Source organism: Capsicum annuum, chromosome 8 (genome assembly GCF_002878395.1).
Source record: "Capsicum annuum cultivar UCD-10X-F1 chromosome 8, UCD10Xv1.1, whole genome shotgun sequence".
Taxonomy (NCBI): Eukaryota; Viridiplantae; Streptophyta; class Magnoliopsida; order Solanales; family Solanaceae; genus Capsicum; species Capsicum annuum.
In genome coordinates, this window is record NC_061118.1 from 162061854 (window position 1) to 162082305 (window position 20452).

Consider the following 20452-nt stretch of genomic DNA (forward strand, 5'->3'; position numbering starts at 1 on the left):
CAGGATATTCTGGTAAAATGTTGTGTCAACTTATTAGCACATATTCTATCTTTGTTGAATCATACATATGTTGCTTTCCTTTATATTTCACCATTTGTTAATTTCCTTTACATATGTTGCTTTCCTTTATATTTCACCATTTGTTAATTTCTCAATCCCGACAAATATTGAATATCTGCCGCCTCTCTGCTTATGTGTGGAGTTTTTTCCTCTCGTGTCAAGTTATAAGATTTTCATTTTGCAAACACAATCCAATACTTTTGTACTACTATTCGCTCTATTTCAATTTATGTGACCATATTTGACTTGCTCACAAATACATATACTCAGTAATCAGCACCATGATCAATTCTCTATGAATGAATTTGCTAGCCTTAGCCTTAACAAATAAAGATTATCCCATGTTGAGTCCAAAACTATTCAAAAGTAGAGAAGCTTCAATAGTATTAGCAAATTATTCTTACAGTCCACGCGCATGAGCTTTAAATACAAAGAACACATGCAACTGTAGGAAATAGACCAGTTTTAACTTATAATACATCGACGTTCAGTACTATATTTTACCCTCTCAGTGTAATTTAGGCAGCTAATTCATGCAAAGGTGCTTCTGCTGAATTGATTTGTTTAGGCGAGGTAGACATGACTGATCTTATAGCTGGTTTTACTGTTTCACCAGTCTTGACAAACAGCAGGAACAATAGCCTGTACAAAATTACCATCCCCAGTAAAATGGCAATATCCACCCACTTTGAGTAATCCATATTCATTTGCCATGTATCTCCCAGAATATCTTCCCCGTTGATCAATTGAATTTTACCATTATGCTCGTCATGAATTTTTAGCCCTTCAAACTCGTTCTTGAACAGCCCTTGGTAAGCATACTTATGAAACGCGACATAGTGTAAAGGGTACTTCCAGAATATCCTAGGCAAATCATTTGGTGACCGAAAGAATCCGCCACTTAGGCACATAAGTCCTTGTATTCCTGCTCCAGCTATTAATCCCATGAGGAAATTAGGCACAATGCTTGCTACGATCATCATTAGGCTCTCAACTAACATCATACAGGTGAAGAGGACTAGTGCAAAGCAGATGAAATGCTCGAATCCATATTGTAGTCCGGTGAGGAAATAAGCTATAGCTCCCGGGATCAAGGATATCAGTAGTAAGTATGGCAGAGCAGAAAGTGTATTGGCAATGACAAATGAACCAGATCCATAATGACCGTTTAGTTTCTCTCGTTGAAATACCTGCATATATTCACATGAGATCAAGAAACAAGAAGAAGAAAGAAAAAGTGAAATATCAATGTATTTTACCTTAAGTTCTTCCACAAAAGAGGAAAATCCACCAATTGCCATAAAAGTGATGAACGTCGCCACAAACATAAGCATGGAACCTCTTGCCTATTTCACCATGTAATTGAAGAGTAAATAATTGTGCAGTTTAAAACAGCAGGCAGAACAGGAAATTTCAATATATGTGTCTCATTTACCTGAATTGACGCAATAGAAAAGCCAACATCATAGTAGATAGTTCCAAGACCTACAGCTATTACAATATAAACAGCTAAGCGCAGCCAGTAGTAGCCAAGATCACGAGACATGTTCACAAATGACCTTCTTGTCAAAACAAGGCTTTGAGTTGCGAAGCTGGCATGGCTTCTTTTCTCCAGAACTTCACCTTCCTGTACATGATTTAGAAAGTCGTTGAGTCAGCAGTGATAGAGCTAGGAATTTAAACAAGGGGATTCAGATCCAAACAACTTATGCCACTACACCAGAATTTTTCTTATGTCAAAGGGATTCAACGATGTAAATATGTATAAAGTTACATCAGTACATGTAGCTTCACCTATTAACAGCAGGAAAACATTAGGTGCTCATCAATCATAATAGAATTTCATATTTTGCACCTGTTTGCAGATTTCAGCAACTTGACTTTGAACTGCTCTGTACTTATCAGAAGCATTGTACGACTTTATCAGGATATTAATCACCTCTTCTGTTGATTTCCTCCGAGTTGAACCTTCTTCCATGTCCTATTATTCATAGTCAAAAGTTTCATTTAAGCAATTGAGACACATTACAAGTATTGTAATAAGTTCAAAACTTCCATACCTGATCAAAATCGCTGTTTATTGTTTTGAGAAAATGATCAGATGGATTCTGGAGCGTCGGGCAAGGATAACCGCTCAATGCAAAAAACTGCAGTACTCATTTATAAAGTATTAAGTATTTAATTTGGTTGATTAATTCAGTCATTTCAAGAATTCAAATTGTACGCTCACCTCTATTGCTGCACTAGCAGGGCCAAAGTACACAGTTCTTCCGGCAGACAAAAGACACAAAGAATGAAATAGACTGAAAACTTCAGCACTAGGTTGATGAATTGAGGCAATAATGGTTCTCCCATGGCATTGGCTTGCAACTGTTTTCATGACATGATAAGACGCAGCGCTATCAAGTCCACTAGTTGGCTCGTCAAGAAAAAGAAGTTTTGGACGCGTCAAAATCTCCAGACATATGCTGACTCTCCTTTTCTGTCCTCCGCTTATTCCTTTCCCGCTCCATCCTCCAATTCTTGTTTCCATTGCATCCTGCAACCCCATTTCCTTCATAGTCATGTCCGCTATTTGTTTTTTCTCCGATTTTGGCATGGAATTTGGAAGTTGTAGTTCAGCAGAGTAGTATACGGCTTCTTTTACTGTGAGTGTTGCCATTAAAGTATCTTCTTGAGTCACATAGGCCTGATTGCATCAGATTTTAATAACGTTATATTTGAAACCCTTCCACTAATCATAAATATCATTCTAATTTCCACAACTTGAAGAATTGAATTTGTTTATGTGTTAGGATTTTAAAGTTTCGTGTGATGTTTTCTTAATCAAACTAATTTTTTATCCTTTAGTTACTCTATTATCTTTACCCCTACCACTGATATAATCAATGTTACGTGTCCAATCAAATATCATCATATGGGGCAAACAAAGGCTAGTAAACTCAACTTAGGAGAAAGCTGTCACTCTTCTTTGTCACTTGCACATTTTTCGTTGAAGATCTCCAACAGATAATACACTGCTGGTAGAATGTTCCACAAACAGTAATTGATTCTTAAATTTTACTTACAGAGGTTCCATATGCCAGTGTCTGTTTACGGCCATTGATTAGAATATCTCCACTCTGTCTTGTGCTCAATCCCAACCTCCCTGAATAACACATTCAAATATACATACATATGGCATAAGTAGCTATCAAAACAATAACACTAGTTCGCGTGGGTGGGGTTGTTGCGGGAGTTTAACTTCTACGTACTGACACTATTAAAAGAACTTTTGACTTTCAAATCCAGTGTTTTGAAAGGTAGTTCAGGGACTCGCCCCAGGGTGAGGCACTGCCAAAACGCCCCAGCACTCAAGCGTGGGGCTTAGTTCTGTGAGGCATATGCCTCAAGCATCCGATTGTACGCCTTAAACTCGCCCAACGCTCGGAGCTCGCCTAATAGTTCTTAGTCAACACTATTAATCCTCATAATGTTTTTGATAAATAAATGATGTTTGACAGTTTTTCTTATTAATAAAAGTAAGAAAACAGAGAATAACTCAAATAACAAGTCGTATTATTGCCTATTTATTACTATTTGAGAATGGTGTGAGGTTAAATATCACTTACCATTTTTGTTTTTTTTTTAAAAAATGGATATCTAAATTTCTACATCTTACATGTAATTGGTCTTTATGTTTTTGTGGGTAAATTTCTTCCATAACTTTGTATTTATTACGCAAAAGTCATTTTTCTTTCATTCATTTCATTCATGGTCACTTAACTTTGTATATATTATGCAAAAAAACACTTTCCTTTCATTTATGGTCATTTAACCTTACTCCGATCATCACAAAAAGTCACTATGACCTGATTTTACAATAATTTCATCAGAAAAATAATGTGGCAACCTTAATTAGTTCTTAATTTTAATTTAAGTGAATATATAATATATTACTTATATCTTGACCTTTTTCATATATGCACAACCCAATTTTCCTTATGAATTATTTAGTGAAAGAATACCAATTTGTTAATAGATAGATTAGATTACCTAATGAAGACTCTTTACATAAAAAAAATTGGTTCATATTTTATTAAATATTTCACAATATTGGATTTATCTGCCAAAAAGGTGCATAAAAAAAGAGTGATAAACAAGATAAATTCTTCAAAATACATGTATGATATTAGTTTTTTTAAAAAAATTATCTTAATTCTTTGAAGATAAATCAACATGCCAAAGATAGTTTTAAAATAAAATCTTCTTAATTGTATCATTGAATATGTATTGTCAAAATTTATACAAATAATGTTATATTAACATACAGTTTTGTTAATAAAAGTTATAAAATATAAGTACTTTAATAGATAAAGAAATTATAGGATATCTAATTTTTATATTTATCAATTAAATTAATTAAACAATATGTAATTTATCAGAAATTGAATATTATAATAAAAACTTTTAAGAGAATTAATCGATTAGTCAAACAATTAAAAATACAAAGTCAAACTTAATAAATAGAGTAGTTTATCATATTACAATGATATACCGAATGCAAAGACTCAAGTGACAAGAAAAAAATGTATGAAAAAAAAAATTATCAACTACATGCCACAATTTTATAGGGAGAAAAAAAATATTTTTATCAACTAGATGTCATAATATATTAGTGGAAAAAATAATTTACCAACACATGTCTCAACTTTAGAGGATTTTAAGAATATGTAAGTATAATTTTATTTCATAAAAATATCAACCAAATTTTTTTTTATGAAAATAGTTTTCATTAGGTAATCTAATCTATTAAGAAATTGGTATTTTTTCATTAAATAATTCATAAGGAAAATTGGGTTGTGCATGGAAAATTTTACAATGGAAGAGTAACAACAAGCAAAAGTTGTGTGACCCTCCATTAATTTTTTGACACATAAATTGTGGGCCCCTATCTTTCTAATTTTGTAATGAAAGCAATGAATAAGAGAAGGAAAATATATTTATATAATTCATATGGGTCTTAATTGGTAAAATAATTTGTGTTAAATAAATATAAAAAAATAAAAAAAGGAGAATTATATGGCTCTTGTATGCAAAAACATGTACGGTAAAAATATAATTTTTTTTCTTTATGATTTCAATAAAGTTCATGTAAAATTTTGATCATTATTTGAGATAAAAATTACATCAAATTTATGTATCGATCCTATTTTTATTAATAGATATTTCATTCGTTTAAATTTATGATTTTTTTAAAAAATTTTAAAAAGACATATTTTTGTATTTAGAACAATAACATTTTCTATGAAATATCACAAATGAGATTGGAGAAAAGTAGAGTATCTGCAAACTTTATCAGAGGGGGTGCTTCATTTTTTTTATTTTATTAATAATTTAATTATAAAATAACATATAATTTTTACTACCAATTAATAATTTATAACAACACAAATTTTTGGGTTATAAAATACTATATTTTATCTCAATCCAAAAATTTTTATTTGACATTTTACGCATAAAAATGTAAATTATATTGAAAAACAAACTCAAAATTGTTTTTAAAGTCAGACATTGAATTTTAAACATAAATGAAAAAAATTATTCTGAAAAAAAAAAAGATACTCACATTTTAATATTTTATAACCAAGAAGATCCTTATAAATATTGATAGATTGAGTTTCATTGCATTTTAATTATAAAATTGAATAAACAAGGCATATTGTCTATGTGTCAATTTTACACATATTTTATATATTTTAGTTTATGTGAAAGTTTTGACTCGGTATATATTTAAATAAATAAATAATTTTAAATTGAGATAAAATATAGTATTTTATAACCCGAAAATTTATATTGTTATAAATTATTAATTGGGAGTAAAAATTATATATTATTTTGTAATTAAATCATTAATAAAATAAAAAAGATGAAGCACTCTATCTGATAAAGTCTGCATACACTTTATCTTTCTCAAATCTCATTTGTGATATTCCATGAGAAATATTATTGTATTAAATACAAAAATATGTCTTTTTAAAAAAAATCATAAATTTAAATGAATGAAATATCTATTACTAAAAATAGGATCTATACATAAATTTGGTGTAATTTTTATCTCAAATAATGATCAAAAGTTTACGTGAATTTTTATGAAATCATAAAGAAAAAAATTATATTTTTACCGTTCATGTTTTTCATACAAGAGCTATATAATTCTCCTCTTTTTTATTTTTTATATTTACTTAATACAATTTATTTTACCAATTAAGATCCATATGAATTATATAAATATATTTTCTCTCTCTTATTCATTACTTTTATTATAAAATTAAAAAATAGGGACCCACAATTTATTTGTCAAAAAATAAATGGAGGGTCACACAACTTTTGTTGGTTGTGACTCTCCCAATTGTAAAATTTTTCGGTTGTGCATATATAAAAAAAGGTCATATCAAGGTCAAGATATGAGTAATATATTATATATTCACTTAAATTAAAAATTAAGAACTAATTAAGATTGTCACGTCATTTTTCCGAGGAAATTATTGTAAAATCTGGTCATAGTGACTTTCGTGATGATCGAAGTAAAGTTAAATGGTCATGGATGAAATGAATGAAAGGAAAGTGACTTTTGCGTAATAGATACAAAGTTAAGTGACAATGGATGAAATGAATGAAAGGAAAGTGACTTTTGCGTAATAGATACAAAGTTAAGTGACAATGGATGAAATGAATGAAAGAAAAATGACTTTTGGATAATAAATACAAAGTTAAGTGATCATAGATGAAATTTATCCATGTTTTTGTTTGATATCTCAAAATTATCATATTTTATTAGTTTAGTATTTGAAACTATTTTATTTTTTTCAGGGAGAAGTGATATATTAATTCTAATAGTAATAGTTTACTGATTATTTCTTTTAGGGAGGTAAATTGCCAAGTATGATAGTCATATGTTTTAAGAAATTGTTATTCGTTTATTATTTGAAAATTAAGATTTTTGAGTTGATTTTTGTCATCCTATAACAACTTTTATTTCATTGTTTCTACTTGTAAAATGATGTTAGGAGTTTTGATTTCTAAGAAAGATGTTTTAAATTTTTTAAAATTATTAATGTATATTTTTTATTTTTGTGTTTATTATACTCATTTTTATTATATTATAAATTAAAATTAAAGATCCATGGGGCTTATGCCCCATGTTTTAGGCTTATCCCTCACCCCATAATATGTAAAATATCTCGCCTCACACACCCGCCTTTTAAAGTACTGATCAGGTCAACACTGCTATATCCATAAAGTAGAATCTAGATTATAAGCCAGGTTACCTACTACAACAACATGTTGAAATAAACTCCTGTGTAGAAATCCTTTACGTTGTCAGTACTGTGTACAAAATTAAATAGTAACACTAGTTTTCCTGGTGGGAGTGTTTGCTGGAGTTTTAACTTCTACTCACCGACAATAGTAAAAGAATTTTTGACTATCAAGTCAACTAAATGATAACTACAGTGTAAAATTTCTTTATGCATGGTGTCATTACTATATAAGTATTAAATTTCGGTGGTGAAATATATATATATATATATGTACGATGTACCTGCTATTGTATCGAGAAGTGTAGATTTGCCACAGCCAGAAGGACCCATGATAGCCAAGAGCTCACCAGGCCTTGCATAGCCTGTTAAACCTTTAAGAATTGCTTTGTTTCCATTTTTCAAGCTTGAAGCTGTCACCCATAAATCTTTCCATGTCAAGAAAACCTCTCCATTTTGTGATACAATTTTAGTTAACTCGACAGATTTTGATCTTTGATTTTGCATGTTATAAGTAGCATTCAACTCTGTCGTCATGGTTTCTGGATGATCAAAAGAGATCGAGGGAAATTATAAACTAGTGAGTTATGTTGTGGTAGTGAGACGCTGATCAGTATATAAAGACACGTAGAATATGCAATTCAGTCCTTTCATTGTCATATGATACTCTTATTTCCTTGTGTTGTCTTCTTCTTTAATAGTATCACTTCACACTGTTGTACTTTACTATATATATTGAACAGAACAATAAATAATTGTATGCTCTGGCGAAGTTACATAGAAGAAAGAGTAGGGATGGGCATGTTATTACGCATTAAAAACCTTAGGTTCGATATTTTAAAATACTGTTTCAAGGTAAGGTCGTGTACAATACACCCTTGTGGTGGCTTCTTCCTCGAACACTACGCATAGCAGTAGCTTTAATGCACCGGACTACTTTTTTTACTAACTGTGGTAAATTAATTAGGGGAAAGAACAGAAACGACACTCAAATTGAAGTATTTCCACGAAAATGGTCATGGAGTTTAAATTTCACTTTCTAGCCATTTCAATTTGATGGCCTATTTTATACCATTTCTACACACCTTCTATACAGTTTTTATGCATATCTTATACATATAAATATTTCATACGAAAATTATATAGTTTTGATACACAATTTATATACTAATTGTACTTTTTTTTTTGGACACATTTTATACAATAATTATATAATTTTTATGCACTTTCTATATATTTTTTATATATATTTTTATACATATATCTTATATAGAAACATATTCTATATAACAATTATATGGTTTTTATATAATTATATTTAATTATTATCTCTAAACAATAAAAAAAATAGAATATTTTTTCAGTTTAAAAATTTATAACAAAAAAAAAACTGAAATATTTTTAAAAGGACCGAATGACCCAAGTTGAAAATTGTATCAATATTGTACATGAATTGTATCAGTATTGTATATGGACTGTATCTGAATTATGTGGGCCAAAGTGACCCAAATTAGGAAATGACTATAAAGTGAAAACAGTATAACCGACTGGTCACTTTTTGGAAAGATATCAGAGGGGCTATTTATTTTAAAAAGTGTTATAGAGTGTCATTTTTTCAATTAATTATGGTTTATTCGACTTGACTTGTATATACTTTTCTAATATAGAATTATGGCTTTGACTTTTCAAGAAATATCTTAATTATATCATCCAAGCATGCTATACTTCCTTCCATAGTCAATGACACATAATGAACATTTCAATCAAGATAGATCGGTGGCCAAAAGTTTCAACATCTAAATAATTAGTAATTAGTTTATAGTAATAGTATTTTATATGTTTTCCATAATAATAATAATGATAATAATGAATTATTTATGTAACTATTGCACCTCGTTATGGTATTAGATAATTCAGTGATCTTCTTATAATACGAATACCAAAATTTTTTAAAATACGTATCAAATACCATAATGCTAAACATGCTTTTAAAAAAAAAAAATTAATACCAAACACGTCGTATCAAAAATTTCAGTTTTGATATGATACTCTATATCTATCATTATCATGTCGCAAAGAGTGGTCAGTTAAACACCCTTCATCAATCGAAAGATTATGCTTTGTGTGAAGAAAGTTATACAACGTATATAGATCAAAGATTACCTTTGTACTTATATATTACATCTTGAACACCGTTAATAAATTTCTTGTTTCTCCAAACTAATTCGGTTCGGTCATATGAAACCTTTGGGTTCATCCCACTCTTTGGGTTCATCCCACTCTATGTTTTAGTGTATTTAGAAGATTCAGGATAATTCGAGATTAATGTTAGTTGTTAATCTATGACACATCAATTATGTTTTCCAAGGCTCATATATTGGTCTAAAACAGGAGCGGGCTTCACCACTGAGCTATTTGATAAAAAAATAGATCTTGGGCCTAACTCAACCTCAAAAATTAGCTCATGAGGGAAGGATTGTTCTGGACCATATAAGGAGATCAAGGACCCTTTAACCCACCGATGTGGGACCCCAACACTATTAGAGCTAATAGCTTTTTCTACCGTTAATTAAATAAAAAGTGAGGGTATTTTCGTCTTTCAATTAAATCACCAATTAATTAAGTCCGGCAACAATTTTATTAACGTGGACGCAATACATTAATGTTGAAAAGGGTAAACACATGTTTAGTGAGGCAATTTTCACATAGGAAATAAAAGTCTTGGATCATTAAAAACATGCCGCCTCTACTGTACCTCGGAGAAGACATGGCCTCTAAGATATTAATCATCGTACGCAACATAACAGTCAATAGATTAGCAACTGCTGGTGTTTGATGATTCATACGTTGCTTTCATCCTTATTTCACCATTCAAATTCAATTCCGATTTCCTTTAAATACTAGATATCAAAGGCGTGTATTAGTACGGATCCAATATATGTTATTTTTTAGTCTCAATTTATGTGACATGAATAAAATTTTGATAATCAATCAATTAGATTTTAAATATTTTTTTAAAATATTTTAAGTTGCTAGCTATTGTAATTTATAATAATTTTTTTACATTTTAATTTATTATTTTAAGTTGTTAGCCATTTATAATTTATAATACTCTCCTTATCCAAGCTTTTGTAGTGTTGATAGTCAATTTTATTTTAAAAATAATTTAAGTTTCTGAATGTTGTGTTCTTCTATTTCAATTTAAGTGACATTTATATAATTTTGAAAGTCAATCAAATATCACGGTTGAAGTCGCGAAGCAGGCATGTCTTAAATGACTCATAATAACTTATTAGAAATGATACAATAAAATTACTACGAAAAATAGTTGTGAAAAAAATATAAGCGGGCCTCATATAAGATGTCAAGTTAATTTAAAATATCAATTTATCATTTTTTTGTTTGTTTCATCCTTTTTATTAAATATTATTTTTTAATACTTAGATGACTCATAATAATTAATTAGAAATGAAATAATAAAATTACAATTGAAACAGCTGAAACAGACATGCCATAAATGTTTATTAAATATTATTAATTTCTTAATACGTAAATGACATATAATAATTAATTAGGAAATAACTTATTAGAAGTGATATAACAAAATTAATATAAAAATAGTTGTGAAAACAATTTAGACGGGTCTTATAAAAAGATGTCAACATAATTTAAAACATCAATAGTTAGTTTATCATTTTTGGTTTATTTTATCTTTTTATTAAATATTATTAATTTTTTTAATACTTAAATGACCTATAATAATTAATTAGAGATGAAATAGTAAAGTTACGATTGAAGCAGCTGAAGCGGACATGTCATAAATATCTATTTTATATGTTTTATTAAATATTATTAATTTCTTAATATGTAAATGACATATAATAATTAATTAGAGGTGATATGATATTGATTAGACATATAATCTAATAAGAAAATGTGTGATCTAGAATAAATTTTAAATGTCTCTGTGATTATAAATTATCTCTTCTGTGTGATTATAGATTATCTCTTCAAGGATAAATTAAAAAATTAAAATTATATTTCATAATCAAAACATGTCACTTTATTTAAAACTTACTTGCAAGAAAATAATGTGAATAAATGAACGGAAGAAACACTGAATAGACTTAAATTAGCCGCCACAAAAAGACGATTGATGTAGTACTGTATTTATAATTTGTGGTTTTAATTTGAGGGAAAAGAAAAACAAGATTTTTCCTACCACTAATTCATTTTCTTTTCAGTCAGATTTGTTTGAGATTTTACTGTCATTAGTCAACTTGATTTGAACGTGGTTAGTTTATGTGTTTGGTATGAAGGAAAATGTTTTCTATGGAAAATATTTTCCTTAGAAAATGTTTTCTTGAAAAATAAGTTGATTTCTCACTTGTTTTTTTATGTTTGATTGGTGGATGAAAAATATTTTTTGGAAAATATTTTCTAGTATTTAGTTGATGAATGAAAAAATATTTTTCAGAAAATACATTTTAATGTTTAGCTAAATCGTAAAAATACGTTTTAGAAAATTATTTTTGACCCTGAAGAATATTTTTTTTAGGATGTGTTTGATATGAAGAAGAGAAAAAGTTTTTTAGAAAAATAAGTTATTTATTACGCATAGTCTTGTGTTCGTTATGCAAATTGGGTAAGTATATATATATATTTTACAAAAGTATTAGTATATATTTAACAAAAACAATAAGAACGAATAAGATAACAAGGGTGGGATAAGAAAAAAACAATTGATTTTTTTTAAATAAATTAAAAAATAATTTTTTTGGGAGGGAGGAGGTTGGTAGGTGGGGGATGAGGTTGTCCAAATAGATAATAAGGGCGGGGTAAGATTTTTTTTTAAAATAAATTATTTTTTTCGAGGGAGGGGGGTAGTAGGGAGTAGGTGTAGGGCGGGGTAAGAAAAAACTAACTTTTTTAGGTGGGGTTCGAGTAACGGAGGAAAAGAAAAAAGTTTGAATTTTTTTAAAAAAAAAAGTTGAAGGGAGTAGGGGTTTGAGTTTCGGGTTGGGGGATGAGATATACCCATCAAATGGGTCGGGCTGACCCGACCCGATCCAACCCGGCCCATTTATAAGGTTTGATCCAGTCCGGTCAGCCCACGGGCTGTAGGCTATCGGATCCTGAGCCAGTTTATTTTTTGGTTGGGCCCGATTAACTCGACCCGAATCAAGCCCGGTCAGGGCCCATCGGTTAACCGGCCAGGTTAAATTTTTTTATTATTTTTTTTTTAAAAAAATAATTTAAAGATTGCGCCAAACTAGCTGTTGGCCGAACGGCTATATAGTCCTTTTTTGATCCAAACGGCTAGTTTGGCCTTTTTATTAAAAGAAAAAAAAAATTACATTTAAAATTATTTTTTAACCCCAAAAAAGAATCCTATAAATACCCTACACTTTCAAATCATTTTCCACACAATTTTTCATCCTCTCAATTCTCATTCTCTCTCAAATTTCAATTCTCAAACATTTTATATATTTAATTTCGAAAGTGCTCACTTTAATTTTTTAATTTTGTGTTTATAAAGTACGAGTGGAAGTTTCTAAAGTCGCAACCTTTGGATACTTCCAAAATTTGGTATTGTCTTTCCATCTCTTACGTTCAATTTTTAATTTGAGTATTAATTGTTGAATATTTAATTTTATTATATTTGTGTATTTTGATTTTTTTTTAGTTTAATTTATATTATGGATAAATTAACAAACCTCGCCACCAAAGGTGTTAAAATTTTTTGTCCCGAAAACGATAGTGGTAGTAAAAAGTGAATTACTAGCGGTAGAGGTACTTCAAGTAGTAGATATACCCGTGTGCCTCCGACACTGCTTAGTAAACCTTTTGAGGAAGAAGTAGGTGTACCTTTAAGTGTAGGTGCCTACGATATGGATTATGTAGAAGCTCAGAAAAATTATGGTATAAAATAGAAAATGAAGTAGATGCGGTTAATTTAGACGAAGATGATGAAAATATTGGTGAGACACCCTCAGTAGAAAATGCTAACGTTAGATCTGAATCGGTTAATCTCCCTCTTCGTGCCCCAAGAGCTCATAAAACAACTAGTATTGCATGACAATTTTTTGAACGTATATCAGATATTGAGGTGCAATGCAATATTTGTCAACAAATATATAAGCATAAAAACGGAGGCAAGCAAGGAGGTACGGGTACGTTAATGAGATATATCGGTGATGTTCATGAAATAGAGTTAAAAATTGCATAAGTTGGTGAGGCTGTTGGTGGCCCCACACAAACTAGAATGGACCCAACAACCAATCATGTAATGAAGAAATATAATAAACTGAGGGATCGGGAAGAAATAACTAAAATGACAGTTGTGGGTTGTTTGCCTTTTAGTTTTCCTTCTTCTGATGCCTTTATCCATTATATTCAAACAATTTATAATCTTATGTTTAATGGTATTATATAAGTACTTGTCAGGCTAATATTTTTAGACTTCATTCATAATATTATTTTTATTTATCAACACTGTTAAAAAATATTCAATGTAGAATGTCTCTAACTTCTGATCTTGGGCGTGCTGTAAATAAAAATAATTATTTAACTATTACTTGTCACTGGATAGATAATAGTTTTGTTATGCAAAAACGTATTCTTGCTTTTTTATATGATGAAGATCGTAAACATACTGGAGATTTTATTGCTGATTTAGAATTTTATGGTATCGACATTAAAATCTTATGTATTGCTTTTGATAATACTTCTAACAACAAGACTGTTATAACAAAATTAAAATCTAAGCCATCTCCGCCATTACTTGAAATTTTTAATATTAAGTGTGCATGCCATATATATAATTTAATTGTAAGAGATGGTCTTGAGTTTTTTGAGATTTATATTGAAAAAATTCGGCTTGCTGTTGGTTTTATTCAAGAAAATAGTCGTAGAAATAGAATTAGAGACTTTAAACTTAAACATGAACAAAATGGACTTGTATGGATATTGATGCCCGAAGAATGAGATACTAGATGGAATGCTACGTATGATTTTTTTAAAACTTGTTATAAATATAGAGTTTCTATTACATTATCTTTTAACCAATATTGTGGTTCGTTTGCTGATTCTGCTATGGGTTGTAATTAATGATTTTGTTAAGTTTTGGAAAAAAAATTATATAGCTATGGTTGAATTTTTCAGTGCTTATTATCCTACTGTTTGTAATATTTTGGCATATATAGCCGATATTTCTGGTTTGCTCAAAGAATATAAAAATAAAGAAAGTTACAAAGATGTTATTGGTGCCATGTTTGCTAAATTTAAAAAAAAATCTTATTCCCCCTATTTACTTGGTTGGTGTTATGTTAAATTCTTGTATGAAATATAATACTATGTGCCACTTTAGTACTCTTATTTATTCTAATTTAGAGATAAATACTAACAATGATTCTCAACAAGTACAACTTGATTTGTGAACGGCTATGGGTGATGCGAATGAATACATAGATAAATTATATAATCACTATGCTGATTTAGTTGATTTGGTCATACCTACAAATATCACTCCAACTGTCACTCCTCATCCTCCCGATAAGCCATCATCTTCTAAAAGGTCGGCATATAGTGGTTTTCCTGATCACTTTTATGATTTAAATTGTTGCAACAATGTCGAGGAGGGACCTTACACATTAACTTATCGGGAAGAGCTTAAGTAGTATCTTCGGTCGCCGCTAGAGGATCGCAGACGACGGATCAACGTGTTGGATTGGTGGAGGAGTAATGAAACACAATATCCTGTGCTTTCAAGATTAGCTAGAGATATCTTGAATGTTTCAATGTCAACCGTTGCATTGGAGAGCGCTTTTAGTCAAGAACGAAGCAACTCGGAGACAACCGACATTCATTGGGAAGCAATGCAATGAATGTTCTCGTTTGCCTCAGATATTGAATTAGAGCCGAACGAAGAAATCAAGGAGTGTAAGTGGAGCCGAACGATGAGCAGAGATTTGAAGAAATTATGACTTCACGGGAGAACTCAGCAGAATCAAGTCCAATGCATGGTTTTTCCCCCGTTGACTTTGACTATCCTATGCAAGTTCCCGTTAATATTAACATGAATGAGTTGGAGAAAATGATGCAAAATTTGTAGATTTTTCATTCATGTAAATTATAAATTTTGGATCATTTTGCAATAAATAAAATTCAACATTCATTCATTCCTTAGTCCTTACTTTGTAATTTTTTCCATTTAATTATTTAAATTGAATTTCTTGTTTAAATTAAAAACTTAGTTTTAATATATTATTGATTTACTATTAAGTATTATACTATTATTAATTTATTATATTAAGTAGCATATATATTATTTAAAATAGTGTATATGTGTATATATTTTGTAAAATAGTATATATTTAACGTATACATGTGTATATATTTTATAAATTAGTATATAACTATATATATATAATGTGTGTATATATTGTAGTATATTTTATTTAAAGTAGTACGTATATTGAATGATACGTATATATCTTCTATAGACGTATATATTTAACGTATACATGTGTACATGTTTTATAAATTAGTATATAACTATATATATATATGTATGTATGTATGTATGTATATTATAGTATATATATATTGTAGTATATTTTATTTAAAGTAGTAGATATATATTGAATGGTGCATATATATGTGTATATATCTTCTATAGACGTATATATTTAATGTATACATGTGTATATGTTTTATAAATTAGTATATAACTATATGTATAAATATTGTAGTGTGTATATATTGTACTATATTTTATTTAAAGTAGTACGTATATATTGAATGATATGTATATATGTGTATATATTTTCTATAGACGTTTATATTTAACGTATACATGTGTATATGTTTTATAAGTTGGTATATAAATATATATATATATATATATATATATATATATATATATTGAAGTATATTTTATTTAAAGTAGTACATATATATTGAATGGTGCGTATATATGTGTATATATCTTTTATAGACGTATATATTTAATGTATACATGTGTATATATTTTATAAAATAATATATAGCTATATATATAAATATTGTAGTGTGTATATATTGTAGTATATTTTATTTAAAGTAGTACTTATATTGAATGGTATATATATATGTGTATATATATATTCTATAGACGTATATATTTAATGTATACATGTGTATATGTTTTATAAATTAGTATATAACTATATATATAAATATTGTTATTAGTATATGTTTTATTTAAAGTAGTAAATATATTGAATGGTATATATATATGTGTGTATATATTCTATAGACGTATATATTTAATGTATACATGTGTATGTGTTTTATAAATTAGTATATAACTATATATATAAATATTGTAGTATATGTTTTATTTAAAGTAGTACATATATTGAAGAGAAAAGACATCTTTCCCCCCTGAACTTGTTCTCCAAGCTTATTTTAGCACTTAAACTTAACTTTCGTTTATTTATCCCCCTTAACATCTTTAAAGTGAATTATTTTCACCTCTAAAGCCGACGTGGATTTTTAAAAATAAAAAATAAAAAAAATGTGTTTTTTAATTTTAAAATTGATATGGTTCATATATATATATATATATATATATATATATATATATATAAACCCACCCCTTACCTCTCAGCCCACCCTATCTTCATCTTCTTCATACCCTATCTTCATCTTCTTCATACCCCCAGCCCCTCCTCGCCCCCCACCCCCATTTTTTTTATTTCTTCTTACAACCCACCTCAATTCCTTTTCTCCTTCTTCTAACTCTCCATCTCCACTTCTATCATCTTCATTAATTTCTTCAAGAAAGAAAAAAAAATGTATGAAAAGTTATGAATTTTAATGTGTTAGAAAATAATTTTGGAAAAAAAATTCTTTCAATACATGATTGTTGAACTAAATTACTTATGTGATTTTTCAAGAAAACTATTGTTGGATTTATGAGATTGCCCTTTGTATCCACCATTATTGAACGTTGAAAAAGTTTGAAGACAAGAAAAATGAGTTTATTGTCAAATTTGTGGTTGATGTTCAAGTTGATTATTGGGGTTTCTGATGATGACGTAAAGTTGTACTTGAATTTTGAGTTTGATTGGTATGAATTTTTCTAGTTTAATTTTGTATCTGCCATTGTTGAAGCTTGAAAAAAACATGAAAACAAAAAAAAAAATGAGTTTGTTGAATTCATGATTGATGTCTAAATTGATTATTGGATTTTTCTGATGATGTTGTAAAGTTGTGCCTGAAATTTGAGTTTCTTGAGTTGGTGGTTTGATGAAGGAATAATTGGTGTTTCTTGAATTGTTGTTTCTTGAATTGGTTGTTTCTTGAATTGGTAATATGCTTGAAGTTTGAAGAAGATAGAAAAGGGAGATGAGTGGTTTGAAGAAGATAGAAAAAAGGGGGAGGGGGCTGCGTTGCAGGGTTGGGGGCGGGGTGGACGGGGTAGGTGGTGTGTGTGAAGAAGAAAGAAAATGGGGGGTGGGGGTGCCTTTTTTAAATAAAATAGTAAATATATACTTTTTTATTTTTTAAAAAAAATTATATAAAAATAAAGTGCGGGGGATTAATTTTTTTTTTTAAAAAAATTGAACTTCTTACGTGGCAATGGCATGGCTCCGATGTGGCGTTGATGTGTAAGCGAGTGTAACACACTCTCTGTTGTGAGAGTGGTATTCAATCTTGAGGGGTGAAAATAATTCACTTTAAAGATGTTAAGGGGGTAAATAAACGGAAGTTAAGTTTAAGTGCTAAAGTGAGTTTGGAGGACAAGTTTAGGGGGGGAAAGATGTTTTTTCTCTATATTGAATGGTATATATATGTGTGTATATATCTTCTATAGACATATATATTTAACGTATACATGTCACATGTGTATATGTTTTATAAATCAGTATATAACTATATATATATATATATATATATATATATATATTGTAGTATATGTTTTATTTAAAATAGTACGTATAGTCGTATATATTGAATGTTATGTATATATGTGTAATTGTGTATATATTTTTAAAATTCTAATGTAGTATATATACTATATATATAGTGTATGTATATTGTTTAATGTATTTAAAATGTATATAAGTGGGTATATATAGTGTATATTAGAATTTTTTTTTTTTTTTTTGTATTTTGACCGAATTTTTAACGAGTTTAGGTGGGTTAGACCGGGTTGTTTTTTAAAAAATTACTATTGGACCCGAAATTAGCCCAGCCCACTTAACCAGGCCCGAAACCAACCCAGCCCACAAACCGATTAAAATTAATGGGCCTGTTTCGGGTTGACCCGGTCCAGCCCACTTGACACCCATAGGATGAGGTAAGAAAAAATTTGAAATAGTGGTTTTTGGTTGGGTGGGGGAGGGGGGGATAGGGGGTCGAGGTAGGAGAGCAAGGGTGGGGTTAGAAAAATTTTTAAAAATTTTCAAAAAATAAATTTTAAAAATTTAATTTTTTTTTTAGGGGGAGAGGGTTGGTAGGGTGGGGAGTCGGGTAGGGGGTAAGAAAAAGTTTGATTTTTTTTTTTTTAAATAAATATTTTTTTTGGAAGGGGTGGGAGAGATGGGGAGTAAGGTTTTGGGTTTTGGGTAGGGGGGATGAGGTACGAAAAAAATTTAAAATATTTTCTTTTGATGGGGTAGTAGAGGGTGGGGTGGGGTAGGAGATTGGGGGTCGGAGTAGGGATGAGTGATTTTGAGAGTTGTATGAATATTTCATCTTAAAGAGTGAGGTTAAAAGAGAGTTTTAAAAAATATTTTCATTAACTTTTGAAGGAAAGTCATTTTCCTTAGATTTGAGGAAAATAAGTTGATTTGGAAAATAAAAATGAAGGTGGCAGAAATGCGGATGTTGCGCTGGATGTGTGGACTAACCCGAGGGGATAGAGTTCGGAATGAGACTATCCGGGAGAAGGTTGGTGTGACTTCAGTGGAGTGTAAGATGCGGGAAGCACGATTGAGATGGTTCGGACACGTGAAGAGGAGGGGCATGGATGCCCCGGTCCGTAGGTGTGAGAGGCTAGCGTTGGATGGCTTTAGACGGGGTAGGGGTAGACCGAAGAAGTACTGGGGTGAGGTGATTAGGCGGGACATGGAACAGTTACAGCTCACCGAGGACATGACCCTAGATAGGAAGGTCTGGAAGATGCGAATTACGGCAGAGGATTAGGGCCAGTTCGGGTCGCTAGTGTAGGGAATTAATTGGTGGGGGTGTATTCCTGTTATGATTCCGTATTCAGTGTTCCGTGTTCCGTGTTCCATGCTTATTACGAATCTGTGTGCTTTCCTCTGCTTTATATTCCTGCATTCCTGCTTTACTCTGTTTTATATTCCTTATGGGTGCCGTATCTATGTTATGTCATCTGCTTCTGTGCTGTACTATGTGTTTGTGTGATATCTCGTGACTTGAGCCGGGGGTCTTTCGGAAACAACCTTTCTACTTCATCAGAGGTAGAGGTATGGACTGCGTACATCTTACCCCCCCCAGACCCCACTAAGTGGGAATACACTGGGTTTGTTGTTGTTGTTGTAAGTTGATTTGGAAAATATTTTCCAAAACCTTTAATCTAACCAAACATGAGAAAATTGGAAAACATTTTCCAGAAAATGTTTTCTTTCATACCAAACACACCACTAGTCATAATTGGTGAAATTTTTTAAAAACTATCACAATTTACATTTTTTTCAGAGTGAAGTTGTTATATCAGTCTCTAATGATGATAAGAAATTAATATTAATCCTAATTTAATTTTTAAAAAATTAGTTGATGAAGTGAAGATTATTCAAAATGAAAAAAATTTCATCTATTTAAACGCAATTGACGTAGGACTCTAGTAGGACCATCCATCTCATTTTACACTAATGCAAAATAGATGGGAAACTGAGCTATTTTTTCCACACAAATAATGTGTAAGTTTTGGTAAAAATATCACTTAGTGTGTAACTTCTGTGAGAATGTTATTTTTTGAAAAACTTAAATGACTAAAATTATTCAATGAATACTCAAGGGGTTATTTTGAACTGACCTTCGAATATAAGGGAGCATTTTTGTCAATTTTCTCCCAATTG

At 29.9% G+C, this 20452-nt stretch overlaps 1 protein-coding gene across 1 annotated transcript; it reads right to left on the bottom strand.

Annotated features, from left to right (window-relative positions):
- Window positions 1–417: 417 nt before the first annotated feature.
- Window positions 418–8073, bottom strand: LOC107840060 (ABC transporter G family member 1). The gene is made up of 8 exons (XM_016683778.2): window positions 7643–8073; window positions 3129–3208; window positions 2291–2749; window positions 2121–2207; window positions 1916–2041; window positions 1496–1687; window positions 1320–1406; window positions 418–1250 (listed from the first exon to the last, which is right to left on the bottom strand). Exons 1-8 carry the CDS (start codon window positions 7893–7895, stop codon window positions 579–581), a joined length of 1956 nt encoding a protein of 651 aa, XP_016539264.1. The 5' UTR covers window positions 7896–8073; the 3' UTR covers window positions 418–578.
- Window positions 8074–20452: the final 12379 nt, after the last annotated feature.